This window comes from Schistocerca serialis, chromosome 1, assembly GCF_023864345.2.
Source record: "Schistocerca serialis cubense isolate TAMUIC-IGC-003099 chromosome 1, iqSchSeri2.2, whole genome shotgun sequence".
NCBI lineage: Eukaryota > Metazoa > Arthropoda > Insecta > Orthoptera > Acrididae > Schistocerca > Schistocerca serialis.
This window is the reverse complement of record NC_064638.1, coordinates 1,160,693,742-1,160,721,091: the sequence shown is the minus strand read 5'-3', so window position 1 is coordinate 1,160,721,091 and position 27,350 is coordinate 1,160,693,742. Positions and strand designations below refer to the sequence as shown.

The 27,350-nt window shown below is 43.6% G+C and overlaps 1 protein-coding gene across 1 annotated transcript in view; it reads right to left on the bottom strand.

The window, feature by feature from the left end:
* Positions 1-13,212, bottom strand: part of LOC126456182 (delta and Notch-like epidermal growth factor-related receptor) — a 554,374-nt gene extending 541,162 nt beyond the window's left edge. Inside the window, exons 1-2 of the mRNA XM_050091938.1 lie at positions 13,007-13,212; positions 4,443-5,202 (exon numbers count right to left, since the gene is read on the bottom strand). Coding sequence (XP_049947895.1) covers positions 4,443-5,202; positions 13,007-13,212 — 966 coding nt within the window. The remainder of the gene's footprint in view (positions 1-4,442; positions 5,203-13,006) is intronic.
* Between the last annotated feature and the right edge of the window lie 14,138 nt (positions 13,213-27,350).

The following is a 27,350-nucleotide window of genomic DNA, read 5'->3' as shown; positions in this document are numbered from 1 at the left end:
TCAATAAAGCAGCAGAGAAAGTGAGACCAGTAAACGCATAAATGTCTAATCTGATGAAAAAATGCTGCCTGCTAGGTGCAAGACTAGAACCCGGAGGATCACGTGCTAATGCTGCGCACGTCGGCGCAGAACCAAGCTCACGTGAATACTTGCGTCGGGACTGACAGACCGGCAGACCGATAGACTCAACCGGTGCACGTGCGGCGAGGTACGCCATATGATGACGTCACATGTACCCAACTTTTGCGACCCCATGTGTCTTGCATTAAATTACTTGTCTCAATATCATCTACGTCGCTTCGGAGGTTTTTAAACCTTAATAAGAATCACCCTGTATTTTTTGCACGTATACGTTCTTTTTATTATTACTATTATTATTACTTTAACAGTACTACTGGCAGCAGCTGCAGTATTATAAATACGGCTACCATTAACTTTATTAGTTCATAGAACAGTATTATTTACTCACATTGTGACTGAGACCATTTAAATACTACACTGAAGCGCCAAAGAAACTGGTATAGGCATGGGTATTCAAATACAGAGATATGTAAATACACAGAATCCGGCGCTGCGGTCAGCAACGCCTATATAGGGGAACAAGTGTCTGGTGCAGTTGCTACAATGCTGCTACAATGGCAGGTTATCAAGATTTAAGTGAGTTTGAACGTGGTGCTATTGTCGACGCACGAGCGATGGGACACAGCATACCCGAGTTGGCGACGAAGTGGGAATTTTCCAGAACAACTATTTCAAGAGTGTATCTTGAATATCAGGAATCCGGTAAAACATCAAATCTCCGACATCGCTGCTGCCGGAAAAAGATCCTTCAAGAACTGGAAAGAATAGTTCAGTCTGACAGAAGTGCAACCCTTCCGAAAATTGTTGCAGATTTCAATGGTGGGCCATAAACAAATGTCAGCGTGCGAACCATTCAGCGAAATCGGCTTTCGGAGCCGAAGGCCGACCTTGATGACTGCACAAGGCTTTACGCTCCACCTGGGCCCGTCAACAGCGACATTGGACTTTTGATGACTGGAAACATGATGCCTGGTCGGACGAGGCTCGTTTAAAATTGTATCGAGCGGATGGACATGTCCGAGTATGGAGACAACATAATGACTTCATGAACCCTCCATATCAGCAGGCAACTCTTCAAGCCAGTGGAGACTCTGTAATGGTGTGGGACGTGTGCAGTTAGACTGATATGGGACCCCTGATTTGTCTAGATACCTCTCTGACAGTTGACTCGAAAGTAAGCACCTGCATCTATTCATGTCCATTTTGTATTCCGACGGACTTGGGCAATTCCAGCAGGACAATGTGAGATTCCACACATCCATAATTGCTACATAGTGGCTCCAGGAACACTCTTCTGAGTTTAAACACTTCCGCTGGCCATCAAACTCCTCAGATACGAACATTATTGAGCATATCTGGCATACATTGCAAGGTGCTGTTCAGAAGAGATCTCCACCGCCCTGCTCCCCCCCTCCCCCCCCCCTCCCCCCCTCCCCCCCCCCCCTCACCGTACTCTTACGGATTCATGGACATACCTGCTGGATTCATGGTGTCAGTTCCCTCCAGTACTACTTCAGACATTAGTCGAGTCCATGTTATTTCAAGCTTTGGCACTTCTGCGTGTTCGCAGAGGCCCTACACGATATTAGGTAGATGTACCAGTTTCTTTGGCTCTTCAGTGCATTTGTCGCATTAAAATTGTAATTTCTTGCGTAACCGTACGTGTCAAACTCTGGTCCGATGTGGGAGAGGGACCGATGACCTCAATCAGAGCAGGTTAAACGAATAAATATAGCTATCAAGTTCCTCACAGGACTGTATCACGATTCTTTCCTCGTGACACGTGTAGCTGTCCTGCTAGAAGATTCCATCGCCTTCAGGGAAGACATCAAGCATCCAGTTGAGCAGCGAGGTGTTTGATTGTGATCCATCGATCATCGCTAATGAGAATGTTCTCACGTTGCAACGTCACAGGAATAACAGCTGTGTGCGGCCCGGACGGCAAGAGAAAGATCGGACAGATTTGCGCGACCGAGTCCGCGTCCAGCGACTTACCGTGCTTTTGTTCACTGCCAGGTCGCCGTAGATATTCTCAAAGGGCCTATGAATACTTAAGGTGTTCTTGTTTTCCGCCAAAAAAAAAATTTAATGACGACTCTCCACTTGGAACGCACCTCCGTTACAGACGCCATTTTGAAGGATACGTATAGCACCGCCACCTATAGGAACTTATGAAACCACAGAGGCTGAGTCAGGGGTAGTCCACGACGTCCCACAGCAAATTCCACACTTTTAAACCGAAATTGACCAAAACAATTTGTGTTGCATTACTTACTGAACACCCCTCATAAATGTAAAAACAACCAAACCTCACTCATTCATTGCCAAAAACTGCAACTTATTCAAGAATACACACTTTACAACATGTGTGTAACTGCAGCTTATGCCACTGAAATCAAGATAATACAAGCATTTATTTCATGCATGATCAACATGTATTTCTGTTGTCTGTTCTTATTATGATACGCACTTTCCTTGACATCTAACAATTTTATATGGAGTCTAATAATACGCGCATCCTTAGGCTTGTCCCGACTTTCCAATGGAAGAATATTTTTGTAAATGTAACAAATTTTGTTTCAAAAGTGAGTCTGCTTAAGTCGCCTGCGTTTGTGCCTCAGATATAGCAACAATAGTGGAACTAGTTTCTTCTTGTTTGGGAAATAGGTCTCTTACCTTTGACGTTTTACTACCGCATCTGTTTGGTTTCTCCGTCGGCTACAGTGGTGGTGACTTATTTGGTACGTTAATTTGGTATTGCATTCGATACAAATTTTCTGTCACATATCCACTGATTTGACGGGAAGAGTAATGAACAAAACATCACGTTTTCGAGTAGATATACGATGTCTTTCTGCAGAAGGTCTGGTCTTTTTTCCCTTAAAACAAAACGATGTTCTTCAATAAATATATATAGGTTACAAGAGAATCGTGGATAAACTGGTCTGTAATGTATCGTCTCGCACCTCCCAGTGTTTTAAAGAAACTAAAGAAAGACAAATGTTTAGCTTGCTGGCCGCTTGTAGAGCTGCTGTCACAGAGTATCGTAAAAGTGATATACAGTGTTAGATTTTAGCTGAACTGAGTGTGTGCTTTGAAACACTTCCATCTGCACCAGTATTGTACACTGTCGTCAGCTTACCGCCTGCCCTGTTTTACAGAACAGGAAATCCTCCGGCCTCCGCGTAATGTGATCGAAGGTGCACCTCCAACACCTTGTTGCCTGATCGTGATTTCATTATCTTTCAAATACTTACCATAGATGCTTCAGATAGTTGCAAGCTAACAGCCATTTCCGAGATGCTTCCTCCCATGCGCCGGGCCATAACAATCGGTCCATAGTAGTATACACACACACTCACGCAAAAGCAACTCACACAGCACATGACTGCAGCTCTTTTCTGACGGTCTTTCTGTTGTGACTTGCTACGACTCAGCATTTCCGCTATTGTGAGTAGTAACTATCCTGTTCATAATATTGTTACACTCCATCCTGGATTTTCCATTGCTGAATTTTGTCCTTAGTCATAGTCCGATATTTCAGCAGAGTACCCCATTTGCAGCCTGTACAGTTGCTAGAATGTGTCCCCATTTGTCTATGTACTTCTTATATACTTTCCTTACCACGTCAGGGGCCTAAAACTCACCAGGTGCTTTTCAGTCTCGCAGCAGATAGTGGTCATAATTATTTTGGCTCATCAGTATAAAATGAAATATATTAAATAAATTATTTAGGACGTTGCATGTTCTACTCTGAGATGAGCTAGTGACAATGATTATACAAAAAAGACGTGTTCCCCTTGATAGGACATCCACAACTGTTGTATAGATTATTCATGACTGACAACATGTGTGTACAGTTTTATTTATTGCTTTCCAGTAAAAGAAGAACACAACCATATTTCCCATCTTCAGGGGCAAATAATGTCCATACAGCTGCGAGGACGGGGCTTGAGTCGTGCTTGGGTAGCTCAGTTGGTAGAGCACTTGCCCGCGAATGTCAAAAGTCCCGAGTTCGAGTCTCGGTCCGGCACACCGTTTTAATCTGCCAGGAAGTTTCAATGTCCATACAACTAACAGGGTGTAATATAGTGATTTCTGGTACATGGCATGTAAGCAGAAAAACTGCAATACATGAAATGAGTATTCTTTTTCATGTCATATATGGCGGAATCACTATATTATCCCCTATTAGTTGTATTGTCATTCTATGCACCTGAAGATGGGACTCTTATCCTGAAATCCGGTCATTCTCTTCTTTTATAGGAAAATAAAATTTAACACAACTGTATGCAGATGTTATCAATCAGGAACAAAAAGGCATCACCGTCATGCGTAGAGTAATAGCTGTCAGTACTTACAATGATGGGCAGCAGGAGTTCGTGAGTCTCGTTGCCCCTCCAGAGGCGCGACTCCGAAGGCAGTGGAGGAATGTCACAGGAGAGTGACTCCAGCTTCTCCTCGAGACGCGACGGGATGCGGTGCGGTGGTCTGGGAGGTGGCAGAGGGGGGCGTGGCTCGGCGGTGCTGAGCCCTTCCAGGGCCGCAGAGCTTCCACTGGACCCTTCTAGTGCTGTAGGGCTACCACTCGATTCTTCCTCGATGGCAGGGTTGCCGTCAGAGAAGGTGATAGGCGGCGGTGGCGGTGGGGGAGTGGTGGCAGCATTGGTGGTGGTAGTGGTAGTGATGGTTGTGGTTGTGGTGCTGCTGCTGGGTGCCCCACTGGTGGCTGGAGTAGCTGCAGGGGTGGAAGTGGTGGTAGCAGCCGGCTCAGGGGCCGCTGTGGGTGCTGCTGCGACCTCAGAAACACTGCTGCTAGCAGCCTGACTGCTGCTAGCGGTCTGACTGCTGCTGAGTGCTGTCTGACCGCTGCTGTTAGTGCTCTGACTGCTGCTACTGACTGCCTGACTGCTGCTGCTGACTGACTGGCTGCTGCTGCTGACTGCCTGACTGCTGCTACTGCCAGTCTGACTGCTGCTGCCGCTGTCCTGGCTGCTGCTGAAGACATGCTGACTGCTGACAATATCAGCTTCGCTGCTGATGCCACTGGCACCTGCTGGCGTAGCTACGCCGCTGCTTCTGCCAGATAAGTCGTCACGGTTCGTGCTGGGCACTTCAGCACTGCAAAATAATGGGGAGAAGCGAGATTATAACAGGTAACTTCTCTTTATTGGTGCACGGCTGGGGCGATACCTTAGTGGCAGATATTACATATTGAGAGACTTAAGCGGTATTTTATTTATGAGAAAAGCTCTACTTTAATATTTCTGCGAACAGCAGACAAGAATGGGACTCATATTGGGCAAACTGTAAAAGAATACACAAAATGGCATCTAAAAATTAATTTCGAAAAAAGTTAATGAGATTGGATACAAAAGGAACGGATGTAGTTCTAGAAAATGGTAAAACTAAAAAATGTGAACATTTTTAGTATTAAGATTCTTCTAGATCCTGGGACAAAGATATTGAGACGAGAGTACCCAAGGGGAAACGAACAATGAAGTCACGACATGAACTGATTTGGGATAATATAGTTAATCACAAGATGAAAACAGGAAGGTTCCATATTATTATTCAGACTATAGTTACTTATGCTACAGAAATGTGGTCACTGAAACTTTAAAATGAGATGATACAAATCCATCATGAAATCAATATCACAAGTTATAAAAGTCAGTGTTGGGAATTCACACACAGAAATAAAAAGAAACTTAGAGCTTTAGAAACGGATCACTTGAGAAGTGCGTGTAGAACTTCCCAACGTGACCACGTAAGAAATGCTTAAATACACATACTCATGCAGTATTACGGACAGAATAGAATAAAGACACCTAGGAGAGTGTCAAAAGATTCGAAGACAACAGATGACGAAGAGAGCACTTGCGTGGTAACCTCTTGGAAGGAAAATAAGAGGAAGACCACGAAAAGGGTGGAATAGGGGTATTTGGGAAGCGATGGAGGACCACCGCGGAAAAAGAAGATAAACGTAATCTATGAACATAAGATCAAATAATCAAAAATATGGGAAAAAACGAGACTGACACAGTAAACAACAACCAGAGCAGAGAATAAGACTTCAGTGGTTTTGGCTTCTTAAGAGAAGGAGCAATGACAAGTGGCCGTAGAAGGTATGGCCCCAAGAAGAACTAAAAGAGGAAAACCACTTTTGTCACGGGAACTGTATACTAACAGAGCAGTGGATGAGAAGGTGTGAACAGATTCCAACTGGAATAACCGAGACTACTGGAAGAAAAAAGCGACTAACCTCTAGTGGGAAAAGTCAGAAGAAGAAAAAGAAGAAAGTAAAGCTTTAGTCACCATGAAGGTTGCCTTGTACATGGTGCTGTAGGGATTGGTATTCCCTCGATTTCTTCTCATCCCTGAAAAGACAACCAGCCAGTGTTGTAAAATGCCTTTTTTACGAGATGCCTCGTAAATGAACTTGAAGGTCTTATGGCTACCACACTAGATGATGCCGGGGTACTTTCACAGGATATAGCACATCAATAACAGAGATTAAGTCCGCGAAGATAATGTTGTAATTGCTTCGAAATCGATAGAAACAAATTAAAACAATAAATACAGCTGGGTGGAGAAAAAGTAGTACCAGCGTTGCCTTTGTCTTCCGTAACAAAATATTTCACAGCTGACGCCTTCAATTAACAGTGCTATGGAACCAATAATATGTACACAGTAATTCCGTGATCATGTTACAAACTTTCAGATATGAAGGAGAAGGATAATATATAAATCTGAGGTAATATAGTCTGGAAACGACTGGCTACAAAGATAAAAGCGGAACTCTGCTCCAGTATCTGTGTTAGCTTCACGCAGCGCTCAGACTAAAAGCCCCAGATTCCGAACCCTGGGCATGACGTACAGAATTCCCCCTGAATACTCTCCGATACCCTTAAATAATTTCTCCTGTTGATCGACTGGTAACGGCGCACGTAACTTGATGTCAGAGAGACCTAAAAACAACAGGCTATGACACATTAATAATGAATTCCATTTACCTGCATAACTTTTACTGCTTTCTGCATTTACAACAACTGTTGACGATGCCGACCCCCCCCCCCCCCTCCCCTCCAACCCCTTAGCGTCAGTGCAGGCATAGCACCAAGGCACGAAGTTCTCTTGTACCCATTCTAATGTTCCTGGTGTCATTTGAACAATGTCACAGGCAGCGATAATTCTTGCCAGGAGGTCCTCTTCAGTCTCGAGAGGCGTCTCGTACACAGGACTTTTCACACGGCCCCACAAGAATTAATCACTTGGAGCGACATCAAGTGAATGTGTTGCTTCCCTGCTTATCCACATTTCATGGAAAGTGTCATCCACGTGCTCGCAAACCCGCTGTCCAAAGTGAGATGAGGCTCCATCACGTTGGAACCACATACGAGTACATTGACAAACGACAAGTGGGATATATATGTGACACAACAATAGCATCAGCACATATATTTCACTGTCAGAAGTATCAAAAATGTTTTCGCTTATAACTTTCGACTTGGTCGTTGTTGGACCAGGGTGCCGTACCTGGAATTGACACATTTACGCTTCTCCATCATCCCCGAAAGTTTTCACCATCGTCATGGAATCATCCTGTAAGTTTCTAGATTCCCCCTGTATGCTACAGTGGTGCGTAGGTAAGAAGGGAGATTACTTTGGGGAGTCGCCAATGTGCTGTCCGCATATGCCCCAAACCACGCGATCAAACTGCTGCCCAGTGCCTAGTCTGGTACCTGGAAATGATGGGGCGGCCACTATATCGGACCCATGTTTCTGCTTCTGACTTTCGACACGGAAATTCAAATGTAGAGCAAATCTTTCGTTGTCAGATAGACGGGGTTCGTTCAGTAAGTAATGCAACACGATTTTTTCTTTGCCTATCTCGGTTGAAATATGCGTAATTTGTCGTGAGACATCCTGGGATATTTTCTCTTCAGTCCCTGTAAGTGGCAGCACTGTACATACCCTTCAAAATGGCGTCTGTACTAGCGATGAGTTCTAAGCTCAGAACCGCCATAGTGTTTGTTTTGGCGGAAAACCAGACCATCCACGGAGATCTGGCAGTGAACAAAACCACGGTGAGTCGTTGGGCGAGGCGTCTGCCGTCATCGAACCAAGGTCGCACAAACTTGTCCGAACTGCAGGGTGCTAGCTGGCTGGTCACAGATGGAACTTCCGCAGGAATGGAACGTGCGGACACACTCATTCGAGGTAATCAATGGATTACACTCATACACCTCGCTAGTCAAGTGATTGTCTCTGTTGATACTCAAAGGTTTGAGCCTGCTGGGCTCCTCGCTGCCTAACAGAAGACCATAAAGAGCAATGAAGGACCATCTGTGTGGAATTGCTTGCGCACTACGAAACTGACAGTAAGAATTTTTGGTCTAACGTCGTCACAGGCAGTGGCAAAAATGCAAACGAACTTCTTCTTCTCCATTGCAACGCAAGGCCTCAGAGAAGTCTGCGCAACCGAAAGAAGCTCACAAAACTTTATTGGACTCTTCTTCCTCATCCACCCTACAGCCCAGATTTCGCACTTTCCGAATCCCATCTGTTTGCCCCAACGTAGGACGCATTCCACGGGTAGCGGTATCTGGGTGATAGGAAGATTATTGACTACGTTAAAAAATTCCAAAAGAGTGAGGAATAGTATGGTGTATTGAAATGCTGAATAAAGCCAAACTGCTATCAGAAAAAAAAGTTTTGCATTACTTACTTAACACCTCTCGTAATCTTCGTACATCCATATTTAAATTGGATGAAGGTGGGACACAGCTGGTATAATTTTTATTAAAAATGGAACTCCTCCAGCTGCACTTAAGATTTTATATTTATTTAGCTACTAGTTTCGACGTTGCGTCAACGCCACGTTCAGGCCCTATATAACATATATTCTCATATATAAGACGGATAAGGAATTTCATGCTTATCCGTCTTATATATGGGAATTTGGCTCTAGAATGTGTCGAATCTCGTAATGTGGATTAATTCCCCTGGTATGAAGATTTATCCGTTTAGTATTGAGTACAAGACAAGTAATTTATGTTTCTGTACTCGTTTATATGTAATACGTACCAGATCGGGTTGACGGAGGAGATAGAGAAGATTCAAAGAAGAGCGACACGTTTCGTCACAAGGTTATTTGGTAACCGTGATAGCGTTACGGAGATGTTTAGCAAACTCAAGTGGCAGACTCTGCAAGAGAGGCGTTCTGCATCGCGGTGTAGCTTGCTCGCCAGGTTTCGAGAGGGTGCGTTTCTGGATGAGGTATCGAATATATTGCTTCCCCCTACTTATACCTCCCGAGGAGACCACGAATGTAAAATTAGAGAGATTCGAGCGCGCACGGAGGCTTTCAGACAGTCGTTCTTCCTGCGAAGCATACGCGACTGGAACAGAAAAGGGAGGTAATGACAGTGGCACGTAAAGTGCCCTCCGCCACACACCGTTGGGTGGCTTGCGGAGTATAAATGTAGATGTAGATGTAAATGTAGAAAGAACAAGCCTTCCCCAGACAGAATCTATACTTTGACACATTAGCATCTTTCGTTTACACGAGTCAGTGCTATAATCAAGTTTTATCATAATCATTTGATGAGCTTTTTCTTCAGTATAGTTTTACCCCCCACCATCATGATCGTTCTCGTAAATGATTGCATAGTCAATATATTTAAACTAGTAATTTTATACAAGAACAAGTTTATAAAGATAGGCGAAATAAGTGAGTACTTATGGTGTAGCGATGATATAAATGTTTGACTTTAGTCGTCCAAGTAGGTGGGTGATTAGGCATTTCAGTGATTGTTGTTCACTTATTTCAATTCTTGACTGGATTACGTATAACAATACGAGAGTTATACTTGGTATACCTTATTGAGTACTCTTCTTCAGTAATTGGTTATTAGAGGAACTACAAGTATTTTACATATGACACGAAATGTTTGGACTGACAACAGCCTGTTTACTTCTATCTGGAGCATTGTTATGTACTTCACCATTCTTTTACTAAGGCGGGCATGTTAGAAAAAAAATGGTTCAAATGGCTCTGAGCACTATGGGACTCAACTGCTGAGGTCATTAGTCCCCTAGAACTTAGAACTAGTTAAACCTAACTAACCTAAGGACATCACAAACATCCATGCCCGAGGCAGGATTCGAACCTGCGACCGTAGCGTCTTGCGGTTCCAGACTGAAGCGCCTTTAACCGCACGGCCACTTCGGCCGGCGGCATGTTAGAATTGGATTACCTTAGACCTGGGTCACGGCCTTAAATGAGGCACCGACATAGAAATGGTCAATTTTGGTGGCATTTTAGCTTACATTTCTCTTGTTGTAATGAGTAGATTAATGAATTGACTCATATGCATTTATTTTACACCACTGACTACCTTTTAATATATTAACTGGGTTCCATACGATTCTTCCAGTTCCTTCTCACCTGTGTTTCGTATCGTTATGAATGAAGTTTCAGTAACCTGGTTCAGTTTGTTACTTTATAGTGATGACGATACAGTGTTATGCAAATGTAAATCCTTTCCACTTTTCCCACAATTCACTATTTATAAACTGTGGAATCATACCTTACATATGTCTGATTGGCAATGCATTTTTTTTTTCCTTTCTGTTGGTTAAACTGTATACACAAAGAAGAGTTTTAGGGTATTATTATTCGTTTCAAACACAATTTTAATACTGTTTTATGCCTATATTATTATCTCTAAGAGTAATGGGATGCATTTTTATTCTAATGTCTGGTATTGATCTATAATGGAAATAACCGTGTATATTTAACATCATTTGTACCATAAAAATTGTTAATGTCAAGGTAAATTGCAACTTAGTGAAAATGAAGGAAATGTAACTACTTTTAATGAATTGATCCTATATATAATATGTTTATAAAATATTTATTTTGTACACTAGCTCACAGACTACTGATGTCTCACATTGTTTTATGTATGGTGTTGTTATATAGGGCCTGAAGATGGCGTTGACGCAACGTCGAAACTAGTAGCCAAATAGCCGGCCGTGGTGGTCGTGCGGTTCTAAGCGCTGCAGTCTGGAACCGCGGGACTGCTACGGTCGCAGGTTCGAATCCTGCCTCGGGCATGGATGTGTGTGATGTCCTTAGGTTAGTTAGGTTTAATTAGTTCTAAGTTCTAGGGGACTGGTGACCTAAGATGTTAAGTCCCATAGTGCTCAGAACCATTTTTTAGTAGCCAAATAAATCTTAAGTGCAGTTGGAGGAGTTTCATTTTTAATAAAAAACCTCTCGTAATATTCCAGTTTTGAACATGGCCGATAATGCAGCGACCGTAGACGAAATTTGTAATATTACTTGAAAATACAGCTCTTCGGTTGCACAGGTAAAAAATTTTCAACTTTACCTAGGTTTCAACTGCTCTAAGGCAGCCTTCATCAGAAGTAAAAAATTTTGACATTACGTATAACAGAGTTTTGGAATAATATAAAAATTATTAAATTAAACATATGTAATAAATTACATAATAGCTAACCGCTACGGTACAGTAGATAAAGAAAGCATACTTACATAGAGTAAATAGTTATGAAATGGTTTAGAGCAACAGTGCTCACGTTAAAGATAAAAATATATTTGTACATTATAAAATTTTCCTAGGAATGCACAACTTGATTAAGACGCGCCGCTAGGAGTCGCGTGTGCGGCCGGCACTGTAAGCAGCATCAGACTGACAGGCGCGCGCGCCGTCGATGTTAGCAAGTCGGCACCTTGTATCGCGCCATCTAGTATTGAATGCTTGTAATTTACAGCGACAATCAGAAGCATTGGAAGAGGAGTGCATGTAATGTGTTGATTACATTATGTCAGATAGTATGTAACAAATCGAAAGTTGAACAAAATATTATACTGTAAAACAGGGAGAGAGTGAACAATATTTAAGGCTACAGTACGGGAAGCATAATAGCAATATTCCGCGTTAAGTGATTTTAAGCAAGGGCTTTACACCATCAAAGAAAGTTTTATCACGTAATTGTAATTGCTCATTGAGGATTAAATGGTCGTTACGGGAAAAATGTTTGAAAATTTCCAACTGTTCAAGAATATCAAGTCTGAAGCCTTTCTTTTCCGTATGTAAGATACTAATATCATGAACATCTTTAGGTTTGTGTCCTGTGATAAGAAGGTGGTCAGCGAATGACGAATTACGTACGTTCGTACCCTTTCTTCCCTAATAGATGCTCTTTATATCTAACCGAAAAAGCTCGTCCAGTCTGTCCTATATAATAAGCTGAGCAAGTGCCACAGGTGGTTTTATAAACGCCTGAGTTTTGCAGAGGCGACCGTCTTGGTTTTAAATTATGGTTCAAATGGCTCTAAGCACTATGGGACTCAACTGCTGAGGTCATTAGTCCCCTAGAACTTAGAACTAGTTAAACCTAACTAAGCTAAGGACATCACAAACATCCATGCCCGAGGCAGGATTCGAACCTGGGACCGTAGCGGTCTTGCGGTTCCAGACTGCAGCGCCTTTAACCGCACGGCCACTTCGGCCGTCTTTTTAAATTATGGATAAGATTATTTTTGAGAGAGTTGTTGGTAGAGAAAACTATGTTGCAGCCATATTTATTTTTAAGGAGACGTTGCAATCTGTAGGTTATTGGCCCTACATACAGTAAAGAGAAGTATTTCGTAATATTCGTCTTATTTACTCCATGCACCCGACAGTGAACCCTCACTATACCTAACCTACCATGAAAAATTAGTGTTAAATACTGAAGGAGCGCCCCAAAGTGCTCGCAACAGACAGAGCCAGCAGAACGTCGTTTGCTGGCCGGAGCGTCACATTGCCTCTGCGCATCACCTCGCCACCCTCCTACGTGCCCACCACTTTAGCTGCTGGCAGCCTCTCCTGGTGGTGGTAGAGTTTACCTGGCTGTGGCTGTGGAGACGGTGGTCGCGCCGGTGGCAGACGCAGCAGTGGCGTCTTCCTCTGAAGCGGCGGCGGGGGCCGTGCCGGTGAAGGCTGCCAGAAGGCGCGGCAGCGCGGGGGGCGGTGGCGGGGGCGGAGCGCTCCCTGGGGGCGGGCCAGGCCTCTGCTGGCACACGGCCACCGCCTGCAACAACAGCCGGCACATCCTCACCACTGCGATCACGGCACCGACTGCGAGCATTTTCTCCTGCGTGTCACGTGCTCTATATCGTTGTGGTTACCACAAGTGGCGAATAAAACAGTGAACAAGAAAGAGCAGAACATTTTTTTTTATTTCCCTGTATAACTAAAAATACAGGGAGCGAAAGGCTATTTACAATTTGTACAGAAACCAGATGGCAGTTATATAAGTCGAGTGACATGAAAGGGAAGCAGTGGTTGGGAAGGGAGTGAGACAGGGTTGTAGCCTCTCCCCGATGTTATTCAATCTGTATATTGAGCAAGCAGTAAAGGAAACAAAAGAAAAGTTCAGAGTAGGTATTAAAATCCATGGAGAAGAAATAAAAACTTTGAGGTTCACCAATGACGTTGTAATTCTGTCAGAGACAGCAAAGGACTTGGAAGAGCAGTTGAACGGAATGGACAGTGTCTTGAAAGGAGGGTACAAGATGAACATTAACAAAAGCAAAACGAGGATAATGGAATGTAGTCGAATTAAGGTGGGTGATGCTGAGGCAATTAGATTAGGAAATTAGACACTTAAAGTTGTAAAGGAGTTTTGCTATTTGGGGAGCAAAATAACTGATGATGGTCGAAGTAGAGAGGATATAAAATGTAGACTGGGAATGGCAAGAAAAGCGTTTCTGAAGAAGAGAAATTTGTTAAAATCGAGTATAGATTTAAATGTCCGGAAGTCGTTTCTGAAAGTATTTGTATGGAGTGTAGCCATGTATGGAAGTTCAAATGGCTCTGAGCACTATGGGACTTAACATCTTAGGTCATCAGTCCTCTAGAACTTAGAACTACTTAAACCTAACTAACCTAAGGACATCACACAACACCCAGCCATCACGAGGCAGAGAAAATCCCTGACCCCGCCGGGAATCGAACCCGGGAACCCGGGCGTGGGAAGCGAGAACGCTACCGCACGACCACGAGATGCGGGCATGTATGGAAGTGAAACGTGGGCGATAAATAGTTTGGACAAGAAGAGAATAGAAGCTTTCGAAATGTGGTGCTACAGAAGAATGCTGAAGATTAGATGGATAGATCACATAACTAAGGAGGTGGTATTGAATAGAATTGGGGAGAAGAGGAGTTTGTGGCACAACTTGACTAGAAGAAGGGATCGGTTGGTAGGACATGTTCTGAGGCATCGAGGGATACCAATTTAGTATTGGAGGGCGGTGTGGAGGGTAAAAATCGTAGAGGGAGACCAAGAGATAAATACACTAAGCAGATTCAGAAGGATGTAGGCTGCAGTAGGTACTGGGAGACGAAGAAGCTTGCACAGGATAGAGTAGCATGGAGAGTTGCACCAACCCGTCTCAGGACAGAAGACCACAACAACAAAAACAACAACAACTAAAAAAGTTTTTGGTATCGGTTAACGATGACCATCTTCAGACCAGTGTTGAAACAAGTTCTAACACAGGTGACAAAAGTCATGGGATTGCGAGATGCACATACACTCCTGGAAATTGAAATAAGAACACCGTGAATTCATTGTCCCAGGAAGGGGAAACTTTATTGACACATTCCTGGGGTCAGATACATCACATGATCACACTGACAGAACCACAGGCACATAGAGACAGGCAACAGAGCATGCACAATGTCGGCACTAGTACAGTGTATATCCACCTTTCGCAGCAATGCAGGCTGCTATTCTCCCATGGAGACGATCATAGAGATTCTGGATGTAGTCCTGTGGAACGGCTTGCCATGCCATTTCCACCTGGCGCCTCAGTTGGACCAGCGTTCGTGCTGGACGTGCAGACCGCGTGAGACGACGCTTCATCCAGTCCCAAACATGCTCAATGGGGGACAGATCCGGAGATCTTGCTGGCCAGGGTAGTTGACTTACACCTTCTAGAGCACGTTGGGTGGCACGGGACACATGCGGACGTGCATTGTCCTGTTGGAACAGCAAGTTCCCTTGCCGGTCTAGGAATGGTAGAACGATGGGTTCGATGACGGTTTGGATGTACCGTGCACTATTCAGTGTCCCCTCGACGATCACCAGTGGTGTACGGCCAGTGTAGGAGATCGCTCCCCACACCATGATGCCGGGTGTTGGCCCTGTGTGCCTCGGTCGTATGCAGTCCTGATTGTGGCGCTCACCTGCACGGCGCCAAACACGCATACGACCATCATTGGCACCAAGGCAGAAGCGACTCTCATCGCTGAAGACGACACGTCTCCATTCGTCCCTCCATTCACGCCTGTCGCGACACCACTGGAGGCGGGCTGCACGATGTTGGGGCGTGAGCGGAAGACGGCCTAACGGTGTGCGGGACCGTAGTCCAGCTTCATGGAGACGGTTGCGAATGGTCCTCGCCGATACCCCAGGAGCAACAGTGTCCTAATTTGCTGGGAAGTGGCGGTGCGGTCCCCTAGGGCACTGCGTAGGATCCTACGGTCTTGGCGTGCATCCGTTCGTCGCTGCGGTCCGGTCCCAGGTCGACGGGCACGTGCACCTTCCGCCGACCACTGGCGACAACATCGATGTACTGTGGAGACCTCACGCCCCACGTGTTGAGCAATTCGGCGGTACGTCCACCCGGCCTCCCGCATGCCCACTATACGCCCTCGCTCAAAGTCCGTCAACTGCACATACGGTTCACGTCCACGCTGTCGCGGCATGCTACCAGTGTTAAAGACTGCGATGGAGCTCCGTATGCCACGGCAAACTGGCTGACACTGACGGCGGCGGTGCATAAATGCTGCGCAGCTAGCGCCATTCGACGGCCAACACCGCGGTTCCTGGTGTGTCCGCTGTGCCGTGCGTGTGATCATTGCTTGTATAGCCCTCTCGCAGTGTCCGGAGCAAGTATGGTGGGTCTGACACACCGGTGTCAATGTGTTCTTTTTTCCATTTCCAGGAGTGTATATAGGTGCCAGTAGTATCACGTACATAAGGTGCAATTGCGGGGTTCTCGTTTGTTCTCAGGTGATTCATGTGAAAAGATTTCTGACGTGATTATGGCCGATCAATGGGAGCTAACACACTTTGAACGCGAAGTGGTAGTTAGAGCTAGATACAAGGCAAATTCCGTTTCGGAAATCGTTAGCGAAAGCGATAATCCGAGATCCACAGCGTCAACAGCGTCAACAGTGTGCCGAGAATACCGGACCGTGACCGAGCGGTTCTAGGCCCTTCAGTTTGGAACCACGCGACCGCTACGGTCGCAGGTTCGAATCCTGCCTCGGGCATGGATGTATGTGATGTCCTTTGGTTAGTTAGGTTTAAGTAGTTCTAAGTTAAAGGAGACTGATGACCTCAGATGTTAAGTCCCATAGTGCTCAGAGCCATTTGAACCAATACCGGATTTTAGGCGTTACATCTCGCGACGAACAACGCAGTAGCTGACCGCCTTCACTTTACGACCGAGAGCAGCGGCATTTGAGTAGAGTCGTCAGTGCTAACAGACAAGCAACACTGTTTGAAGTAACCGCAGAAATCAATGTGGGACTTACGATGAACGTATGCGTTAGGACAGTGAAGCGAAATGCGGCGTTAATTGGCTATGGCAGACGACTGACGTGAGTGCCTCTGCAAACAGCAGCACGACATCACCTGCAGTGCCTCTCCTGGACTCGTGACCATACCAGTTGGTCCTAGACGACTGAAAAACCGTAGCCTGGTTCATTTCGTAAGAGCTTGCGGTTGGGTTCGAGTGTGGTGTAGACCCCACGAAGCCATGGACCGAAATTGTCAACAAAGCATTGTTCAAGCTGGTACTGGCTCCATAAAGGTGTGGGCTGTGCTAACATGGATGGAAGGGGCCTCTTGTCCAAATGAAATCATCGTTGACTGGAAATTGTTATGTTGGGCTACTTGGAGACCATTTGCAACCATTCATGGACTTCATGTTCGCAAGCAAAGATGTAATTTTTATGGCTGACAGTGCGCCTTGTCAGCGGGCAACAGTTGTTCGCGACTGGTTTGAGGAACATTCTAGACAGTTCGAGAGAATGATCTTGCCTCCTACATCGTCAAACATAGCATTCTCGACAGTTCGAGCGAATGATTTTGCCTCCTACATCGCCCGACATAAGGCCCATCGAACATTTATGGAACGTAATCGAGAGGCAGGCAGCTTGCCCCAATGTTTCTCCTTCGGTATTCCAACGATTTGTTGAGTCCATGACGCGTCGGGTTGCTGCACTACGCCGGTCAAAAGGAGGTCCGACACGATATTAGGAGATATCCCATTATTAATGTCACCTCAGTGTATAATGGAGCCGTTTTGATGACGCCACTATGGCTTCATTATAGGGTAACGTTGCTTTCGTTTGCCAGCTCTGTCGATGGGCACGCTCGAATTTCCCTTTGGATATTGACAAAAGCACATTCTAACTGTCATTACGTGTACCCCTTGTTCCCATATATTTGCCGTCTTGGCGGTAAGTTGTCACACGGAGACACAAAGCATCTATAAAAGAAGGTAAGGTTGTTACTGTGTTCTTGTAAACAACTAGTAATAATGACTGAACGTCGGAGTGATATTGTAATAGTGATTAATATCTGTAGCGATTATTGGAACGTACGACCAACTGACGCCAATGTGGTCATGTTGTTGTTGTGGTCTTAAGTCCGAACACTGGTTTGATGCAGCTCTCCGTGCTGCTCTACGGTGTGCAAACCTCTCCATCTTCGAACAACTACTGCAACCTACATCCCTCTGAATCCGCTTACTGTATTCGTCTCTTCGTCTCCCTCTACGATTTTTACCCCCGCGCTTCCCTCCGGTACTAAACTAGTGATCCCTTGATGTTTTAGAATACGTCCTATCAACCGATCCCTTCTTCTTGTCACGTTGTGCCACAAACTTCTATTTTCCCCATTTCTGTTCAGTACCTCCCCATTAGTTACGTGGTCTACCCATCAAATCATCAGCATTCTTCTGTAACAGCACACTTCGAAAGCATGTATTCTCTTCTTGTCTAAACTGTTTATCGTTCATGTTTCACTTCTATACAAGGCTACAATCCATAAAAATACTTTCAGAAAACACTTCCTTACAGTTAACTCTATATTCGATGTTGAGAAATTTCTTTCCTTCAGAAACGTCCTTCTTGCCATCGCCAACCTACGCTTTATATCCTTTCTACATCGACCATCATTAGTCATTTTGCTGCCCAAATAGCAGAACTCATCTACCACTTTAAGTGTCTCGTTTCCTAACCTAATTCCCTCACCATCATCTGATTTAATTCATCTACATTTCACTATACTTACTTTGCTTTAATTGATGTTCATATTATAAACCCCTTTCAAGACACTGTCTATTCCGTTCAACTGCTCCTCCAAGTCCTTTGCTGTCTCTGACAAAATTACACTGTCATCGATAAAACTCGAAGTTTTTTCCTTCTTCCTGTACCTTAATTCCTACTCCAAACTATCCTTTAGTTTTCCCTATTGCCTGCTCAGTGTACAGATACAACAATATAGGCGACAGACCGCAAACCCTGTCTCATTTCCTTCTCAACGACTGCTTCCCTTTCTCTCTACTAAATTCTTGTACTGGTTTCTCTACAAGTATTTTGCAACCATGACTTATTAAACTGAGAGTTCGGCAGTATTCACAACTGTTAACACTTGCTTTACTCGAACTGGAATTATTACATTCTTCTTGAAGGGTATTTCACCTATCTCATATATCTTTCTCGCCAGATGGAAAAGTTCTTGTGATGGCTGTCTCTCCCAAGGCTATCAGTAGCTCTAACGTGATGTTGTCTGTTCCCGGGTCCTTGTTTCGAATTAAGTTTTTCGCTGCTTCCATTTCTATAATATTGTCTTAAACTTCATCTCCCTTGTATAGCCCCTCTACATGCTCTTTCGAACCTTTCAACTTTCTCTTCCTTGCTTAGTGCTCTTAATATTCATACAACTGCTTCTCTTTTTTCCGAAGGCCTTTTCAATTTTCATGTAGGCTGTATCTACCTTTCCCCTAGTGAAACATGCTTATGAATCCTTACATTTGTTCTCTAACCATTCCTGCCTAATCATTTTGCACTTCGTGTCAATCTCATTTTTTTTTATCCGTTTGTATTCCCTTTTGCCTTCTTCATTTAGTGTCGCTATGTTATCCAATGATTTATAGCGGGCTTTGCCTATTTGATCGTCTGTTGCCTTTACTATTTCACCACTCAAAGTTACCCATTCGTCTTCAACTGTATTCCTTTCCCCTGTCCTAATTACCAGTTGCCTAATGCTTCCTCTGGAACTCTCAACAATCTCTGGTTCTTTCAACTTAACAAGGTTCCATCTCCTTATTTTCCTACTGTTTTGCAGTTTCTTTAGTTTTAATCTACCGTTAATAACCAATAAATTGTGGCCAGAGTTCACACCTGCCCTTGGAAAGGTCTTACAATTTAAAATCTAGCTACGTAATCTCTAGTTCATCATTATATAATCAATCTGAAAACTTCCGGTCTCTCCAGGTCTCTTTCACGTATACGACCTTCTCTTATGATTTTTAAACCAAACGTTAGCGATGACTGAATTATGCTCTGTGCAAAATTCTACCAAGCGGCTTCCTCTTTCATTCCTTTCCCCAACATTAAACAACAATTTTTCATTCTCTTCCTTTCTCTAGCATCGAACTGTCTAAATAATTTATTTCGTTTCGTCACACATTTCTTCAGTCTCTTCGTCATGTGCGGAGGTAGTTGGCATATAAACATGTACTGCCGTGCTGGGTGTTGGCTTTGTGTCTATCTTGCTACCATAATGAATTAACTGTGCTGTTTGGAGTAGTATACCGGCATTCATAGTTTGTTATTCATTATTAAACATACGCCTGCATTATCCCTATTTCATTTTTTATTTATAACCCTGTATTAATCTGATTAGAAGTCCTGTTCCTCCTGCCACTGAACTTCATTAGTTCCCTATACATTTAACTTCAACCTTTCCGTTTCTCTTTTTAAATTTTCTAACCTACGTGCGCGATTAAAGGCATTTATGTCACATATTATAAGACCCGTAAACTCACTGATCCAAACTAATAGGGTGCTTCCCGTAGACCTAGAAACATGAAATTTGGTAGGAAGCAATGTTCCACGGTATGAATATAGGAAATTGTTGATCTGTTATATCAAACGAAAAAAATATTTTTTATCTCTTAATCGGTCTATCCGTCTGCTAAGACCTCTTTTTTCTCAGGAATGGTTGGGCGTATGACGTTCAAATTTATGTCACCTACTAACGTTTAGAGTAGTTTTGCTATGCAACACATTTAAGTTTCTAAGTCAATACAAAATTCCGAGCTTGTTTGAGACTGTAACTGCTTCCTGAGTCGCTGAAACCTCTGATGATGTATCCAGTAATGGAAGACGAAACGTTACGCTGAGAAATATGCCTTGGACAGTGACCTAATACCTATAAAACAAAAATCACGAATGACGCAAGTACCGGCAGTGAAAGCCTGTATTACTTGATTTCGTGCCTATATCTTTACATAAGCACATATTTTTAATGAACAAAAAAATGTTCAAATGTGTGTGAAATCTTATGGGACTTAACAGCTAAGGTCATCAGTCCCTAAGCTTACACACTACTTAACCTAAACTATCCTAAGGACAAACACACACACCCATGCCCGAGGGAGGACTCGAACCTCCGCCGTGACCAGCCGCACAGTCCATTATTTAATGAACACCACTCACATTATGTGATTGGTAAGTTATGTAACATGACTCCTCTAGATATAAAGATATCTCATACGGTAGTTTTTGATATTAGCGTTAGGATTTTAAGTTTCCTGTTCTTCTGTCACTAGGGATAAATGTGTAAGGAGCAATGAAATGAAAACCGAACACCCGCCACAGCGTGACCAATGAACGGTTCCATTCAAAAGTAGTGACCACTACCGTTAAGGCATTCGTCCCACTGGGAGACGAAACGACGAGTTCCTGTCTCGTAGAACGCTGTCGGTCGATGACGGATCCGCAACCGCACCCACTCTTCCATTTCCTCGTCCGATTGAAATTGACGTCCATGCATGTCTATCTTCAGGTCGCCGCAGATGGGAAAATCACACGGTGAAAGGACCAGGCTGTACGGAGAATTTTGCAGCGTTTTCCAACCAAATCGCTGAACCGTATCCTCCGTCCGATTGTCATTACGGAGGAGGCCGTTATCGTGCAACAGGGTGATACCGTCCAACAGTATTACTGAGCGTTCTTACTTTATGGGACATAGCAGTTTCTGTAGAGTGTCTTCACAAAGCAGCGCTTTGATGGTGGTTCCACGTTCGAGGAACTCGATGGGCAGAGGGCCCCCGCAGTCGAAGGAGTTGGTCATCCTCATGTTACATGTTACGACCATTTCGACCCCGAGGGCAAACGGCAAAGCCAACGTTGGAAACAACAGATATCTCCCCGAGCAAAGAAAACCAAAGCTGTTCACACAAGTTGCGGTAAGCTGCACGACAACACCCGCCATCCACAGTGCCAACCTGACGATGGCTATGCTTCGGTAGTTTGATTGGGAAACTCTGCTACATCATCCGGAAAGCCCGGACCTTTCACCGCAAGATTTTCACGTCTTTGGCCACCAAAATGAAGACTTGCCTGGACATCGGTTTCAGTTGGTCAAGGAAGTTCAAGAGTGGGTCTGGTTATCTATCCGTCAGCGCCTGACCGCGTTCTACGGAAGAGGAATCGACCTTCTCGTCTTCCTGTAGGATGAATGTCTTAAGGCGTATGGTCATTGCTTTTGGTTGGATCAGTTCCAAGGTCCCATTCTGGGAGTATTTGGTTTTCAGTTCACTGCTCCCTCTACATTTATTGCTAATGACAGAATAACAGGAAACCTAAAATCCTAATGCTAATAATAGTATATACCGTATGGAAGATACTTTACATCTAGAAATCTTTATGTGTAGAGACGTTCTGTGCAACTTATGACATGTTACACAGCCTACGAGTCACATAATGTGAGTGCTGTTCATTGAAAATATGTGCTTATGTAAAGACAGCGGCATGAAATCATACAACACAGGGTTTCAAGGCCGCTATTTACGTCATTCCTGATATTTTTTTTTTTTTTTTTAACAGGCTTTAGGCCGCCAGCCAAGGCATGTTTCTCTGGTATCATTTCGTGTTTCAGCACTGGAGATATCACCAGAATATTCAACGACTCAGAAAACAGTTACAAACATGATCGGCATGCCGAACTGTTTGTACGTAACAAAGCAACGGTCATTTCGTGATGTCGTCGTGCTGTCTAAGATGGCGGAATCACGCCGACGTGCCCGCATCTCGTGGTCGTGCGGTAGCGTTATCGCTTCCCACGCCCGGGTTCCCGGGTTCGATTCCCGGCGGGGTCAGGGATTTTCGCTGCCTCGTGATGGCTGGGTCTTGTGTGCTGTCCTTAGGTTAGTTAGGTTTAAGTAGTTCTAAGTTCTAGGGGACTGATGACCGTAGATGTTAAGTCCCATAGTGCTCAGAGCCATTTGAGCCAATCACGCCGACGTACGAGTACGAGATGTGACCAAACAGAAGTGGAAACTTTTTATTTTATTAAATAATCTGTATTTAATCCTCAACACAAGCTTTGTCTCCTTCAAAGGTATCCCCATAAGATATAACACACGTGTACCACCCCTTTTCCAATTTTGGAAGCACTTCTGGAACTCAGTTTTCATTACGGTGTTCAGCTCCTTCGGCGATTCTGTTTCATCAATGGTGGCAGAACGACGTCCTTCCACGGCTATATTCAGCCGCGGGAATAGAAAGAAATAGCAGGGCGCCATGTCCGGCGATCGAGCGAGGTGGTGCAGAGGTTAGCACAATGACTCGCTTTCGGGAGGACGACGGTTCAATCCCGCGCACGACCATCCTGATTTAGGTTTTCCGTGATTTCCCTAAATCGCTTCAGCCAAATGCAGGGATCGTTCCTTTGACAAGGCACGGCCGACTTCCTTTCCCATCCTTCCCTAATCCTATGAGACCGATGACCTTGCTGTTTGGTCTCTTCCCCAAATCAACCCAACTCATGTCCGGCGAATACGGTTGCTGAGGCAATACAACGGTTTTGTTTTTTGCCAAAAAATCACAAACAAGCATTGAGGTGTGAGTGGGAGCATTATAGTGCTGCAGTTTGCCACAATTCTGTTCGTTTTTTTGGATTGCTTCGCGCAAACGGCGCACAGGTTCCACATAGTATTCCGTACTGGACGTGCGACCATAAGGCAGGAACACTGAAATCGAAGAAAACAGTGAGTAGAACCTTCACATGTGATCGAACTTGTCAAATTTTTTCTGTGTCTTGGCTCTTCAGGCAATTTTCATTGGGACAATTAGGTCTTAGTTTCGACGTCATACCCTTATACCCATGTTCCAGCACCTATTATGACCTTCTTCAGAAGTTCTGGATCGTTGAAGACTTCATTCCACAAATCCTGAGCGATGGCTAAGCGACGTCGTTTTCGGTCGAAATTCAGCAATATCGTAACAAATTTTGCTGCTACACATTTCATGTTCAAAACATCCTACAAAATTGCTTGGCGTGAGGCAAGAGAGATTCCCACATCATCAGCAACCTCTCTGATGGTGGTTCAGCGGTTTTCCAGAACCATTTTCTTTACTTCTTCCACATTGCCGTCAGTAATTGATGTGTTTTGAGGTACAGGGCGGTTATCGTGTTCAACCCCCTTCTCAACCCATTTTCATACACTTACACCACTCGAAAACTCTTGTACTGCTCATAGTAGATTCGCCAAAACACAACCACAGTCAACATTTTGAATGTGGTGCTGCACTTTATTCCATTTTTCAAGCAAAATTTAATGATAAATGAAAAGCACTAGTTTGCTTTTGTTATAAATTATTACTTTTTTGTGTTAACTGGTTTACGGCTTACAAGGCCATCTTCAGAAATTTCCGTAAATGTCTGAAGATGGCCTTGTAAGCGTAAAACCGGTTAACAAAAATAAAGTAACACTGTAGAACAAAAGCAAACAAGTACTTTTCACATATTATAATGCTATTCTACCAAGAAACAAAGGAAGGTTCAATTGACATGCCAGAATTTAATGCATTCATCTTTTCTGAAAGTAAATTTCGCCGACCACTCAATAACAAGCATGACCTTTTCGACTGTCAACAATAAACAGAATGTTCAATACAGCTGAAAATCCAAACATGCATTAGGAACATGTGTACCAATGTTGTGTACATAGTTCCGCTTAGTCAGCACGTACACAACTTTCCCAATAGAGCGCGCCCCGCTAAGCACAACAGCGCAGACGCAGCGCTCGACCGTCTCCGCACTAAGAGATGGCACTGCCTTAGAGACGGACCAAATTCTGCTTCCGCCGATCCGCGTATTAATATGTAACGCAGCCAATGAGATTGCTGCTAACGTAGAACCTTTTCTCCTCGCGGATCACACTCGCGCAGTGATACCTGAACGCGTGAGGTATTATAACGAGTGTACAGACCTCCGATTCGTCAGTCTGCATCAGTCTGCATTAGTCTGCATTTGTCTGCACCACTCTGTACCAGTCTACATTAGTCTGTACCAGTCTACAGTCAAGTTCCAGTGTGCGCCTAATAAGATTATCATATTCCTGTACATAGCAATGAAGATAAATGTATAGACACTTTGTCAAGTATCAGAGATATGTGAGAATAAGATTAACGCAACAAGACCAAAGGAACTTCAGATTGTCAATTGTAAATAGCATCCAGAATCAAGTTAAGTAAGGTCTATGCTCTTTATTATTTTAATAAATGTGTGTGAAAATTAATCAACTGTTTAAAGCTGATCACCATCAATCTGCTACTCTAAGAGTGCAAGTGGCGTTTCTATCGTCTGACCTAACGGCAGAAGATAAACACGCCACGATAAGACCACGAGACATACTGCTGACACTCGCCTACTTCGCTAGAGCCTCAAGTCAAATAATCTGATGGTGGGTGTACCGAAGGTCCTACAGTACGCACACCACAACCAACAAGATACAATTTTTTTTTTAAATCGAATGTGTAAATCCCGCGAAATTAAAGACTTCCATTACTTTTGTACCACACCTCGTATGTTGCGTAGCTTGTAGTAGGGAAGAGTCAGCGCTGTTGGCTTTATTTAGCATTTAGCCCCCGAGCCAACGTCAGACGGTGCGTGCACTCGAACGTCAACATTGAGCGAGCCGAGTTTCTGACGTCATAGCGTGTAAAGAGCAGGTTGGGGAGTTTTTCCGAACGTGTAGAGCAATATCAAACATGACCGACATCCTGAACGTTTGTTTTACCGTAGACCAATGAGACGGAAGAACGTCTCCTGCGTCACATACAGGCCATCGCTTTTCAGTACAGTCGGGAGACACCATACTAGCTTTCGGATGAGAGCAGTATTTGATGGGTTTTATTTAACTTACGTCTTATGAATAATGCGAGTTCAAAGCACTAGAAAATTGAGGATCTCTTGAAAACCCATCCTTTATTGGTACGATTTATTGTAATCAACGTTGGGAGACGTCATATTGATGGTTAAAGAATTTTCGAAATGTAACTTGCGTGTTACGAAATGTATGCCGTTCCGAGGCAAAGGCTTATTTAATATCCATCGAAAACACGTTATTCTTGGTACGGTTTGGTATAATTGTCAGCTAATAACATATCTGCGACTAATGCCTTCAGAAGGCAGTATCGTAATGAATCTAGCTGCAGAGCTGCGAAATGAAGAGTAATATGTAGCTGGTTCGTGTCTGGATAAGTCTTTTTGTTTTTTACTCGCTTTGCATTTTCTAATGGGTTCTGAGACATACATATTAATTTAATAGACGTATATTCTATGTTACGTAAATGTAACTGTACGTCCTCTCTCAGGAACGTGTTTGTTGATTGGCTGCATTTACAATAGAGCTTGCTCTATTTGGAGTAAGATATTTTCCACTTTCTTGTGTAAAGTCTTGTATTTCACATGTTCTAAAGATTCTGCTGCTGAACAGAAACAGTGATCAAGTAAGAATAACCTGATGATTGAATTTTCTCATTTTAAGAATACTGTTTCTCTGCCTCGTGATGACTGGGTGTTGCGTGATGTCCTTAGGTTAGTTAGATTTAATTAGTTCTAAGTTCTAGGGTAGTGATGACCATAGCTGTTATGTACCATAGTGCTCAGAGCCCCCCTCCCCCCCCCCCCCCCCCCCGAAGGGCGATCTGTTTTAATTGTAAAAACAAAAAATCAACAGACAAGATGGCATGAAGTTTTTCTTTATTTAAGGCAACTGGTTTCAACAGACTATGCTGTCATCTTCAGGTCTTAACATCTTTTGTTGTAAAACATGTTCATTTTACGCTCAACCTCACGCACAAGATGCCAAGTGGATAAAAATCATCACTTACAAAAGGCATGTCATTGCTGAAATATTTAAAAACATAAAGAACCTTGTGCAATAAGGTTGTGTACATATACATATTGCTCACAGATGCTTGTTACATCTTACAAACACGTAACACTACAGCACATCTGTTTACATATGATTCACATATACCCACTGTTTATAATATGTCCATCACATGTGAACAGATGTGCTATTGTGTAGTTGATAACCCCTTGATGTCTCAGAATGTGTCCTATCAACCGATCCCTTCTTCTAGTCAGGTTTCGCCACAAATTTCTTTTATCTCCAGTCGTATTCATTAATTCCTCATTAATTGCGTGATCTATTCATATAATCTTCAGCATTCTTCTGCTGCGCCACATCTAAAGTGTTTATCGTCCCTGTTTACTTCATAGATGTCTACACTCCAGAAAAATATCTTTAGAAAAGACTTCTTAATATATAAATCTATACTCGATATTAAAAAATTCCTCTTTTCGGAAAACGCTTTTCTTGCCGTTGCCAGTCTATGTTGTGCATCCTCTCTACTTCGTCCATCATCAATTATTTTGCTGTCGTCATAACAGAACTCATTTATTACTTTCAACGTCTCGTTTCCTTATGCAACTCCTTCAGTACCGCATGATTTAATTCGACTACGTCCCTTTACACTTGTTTTGCCGTTGGTGATGTTCATCTTATATCCTCCGACGCTGTCTATTCCGTTCAACTGCTCTTTCAAGACAATTTCTTTCTCTGTCTGAATTAAACTGTCATCGACAAA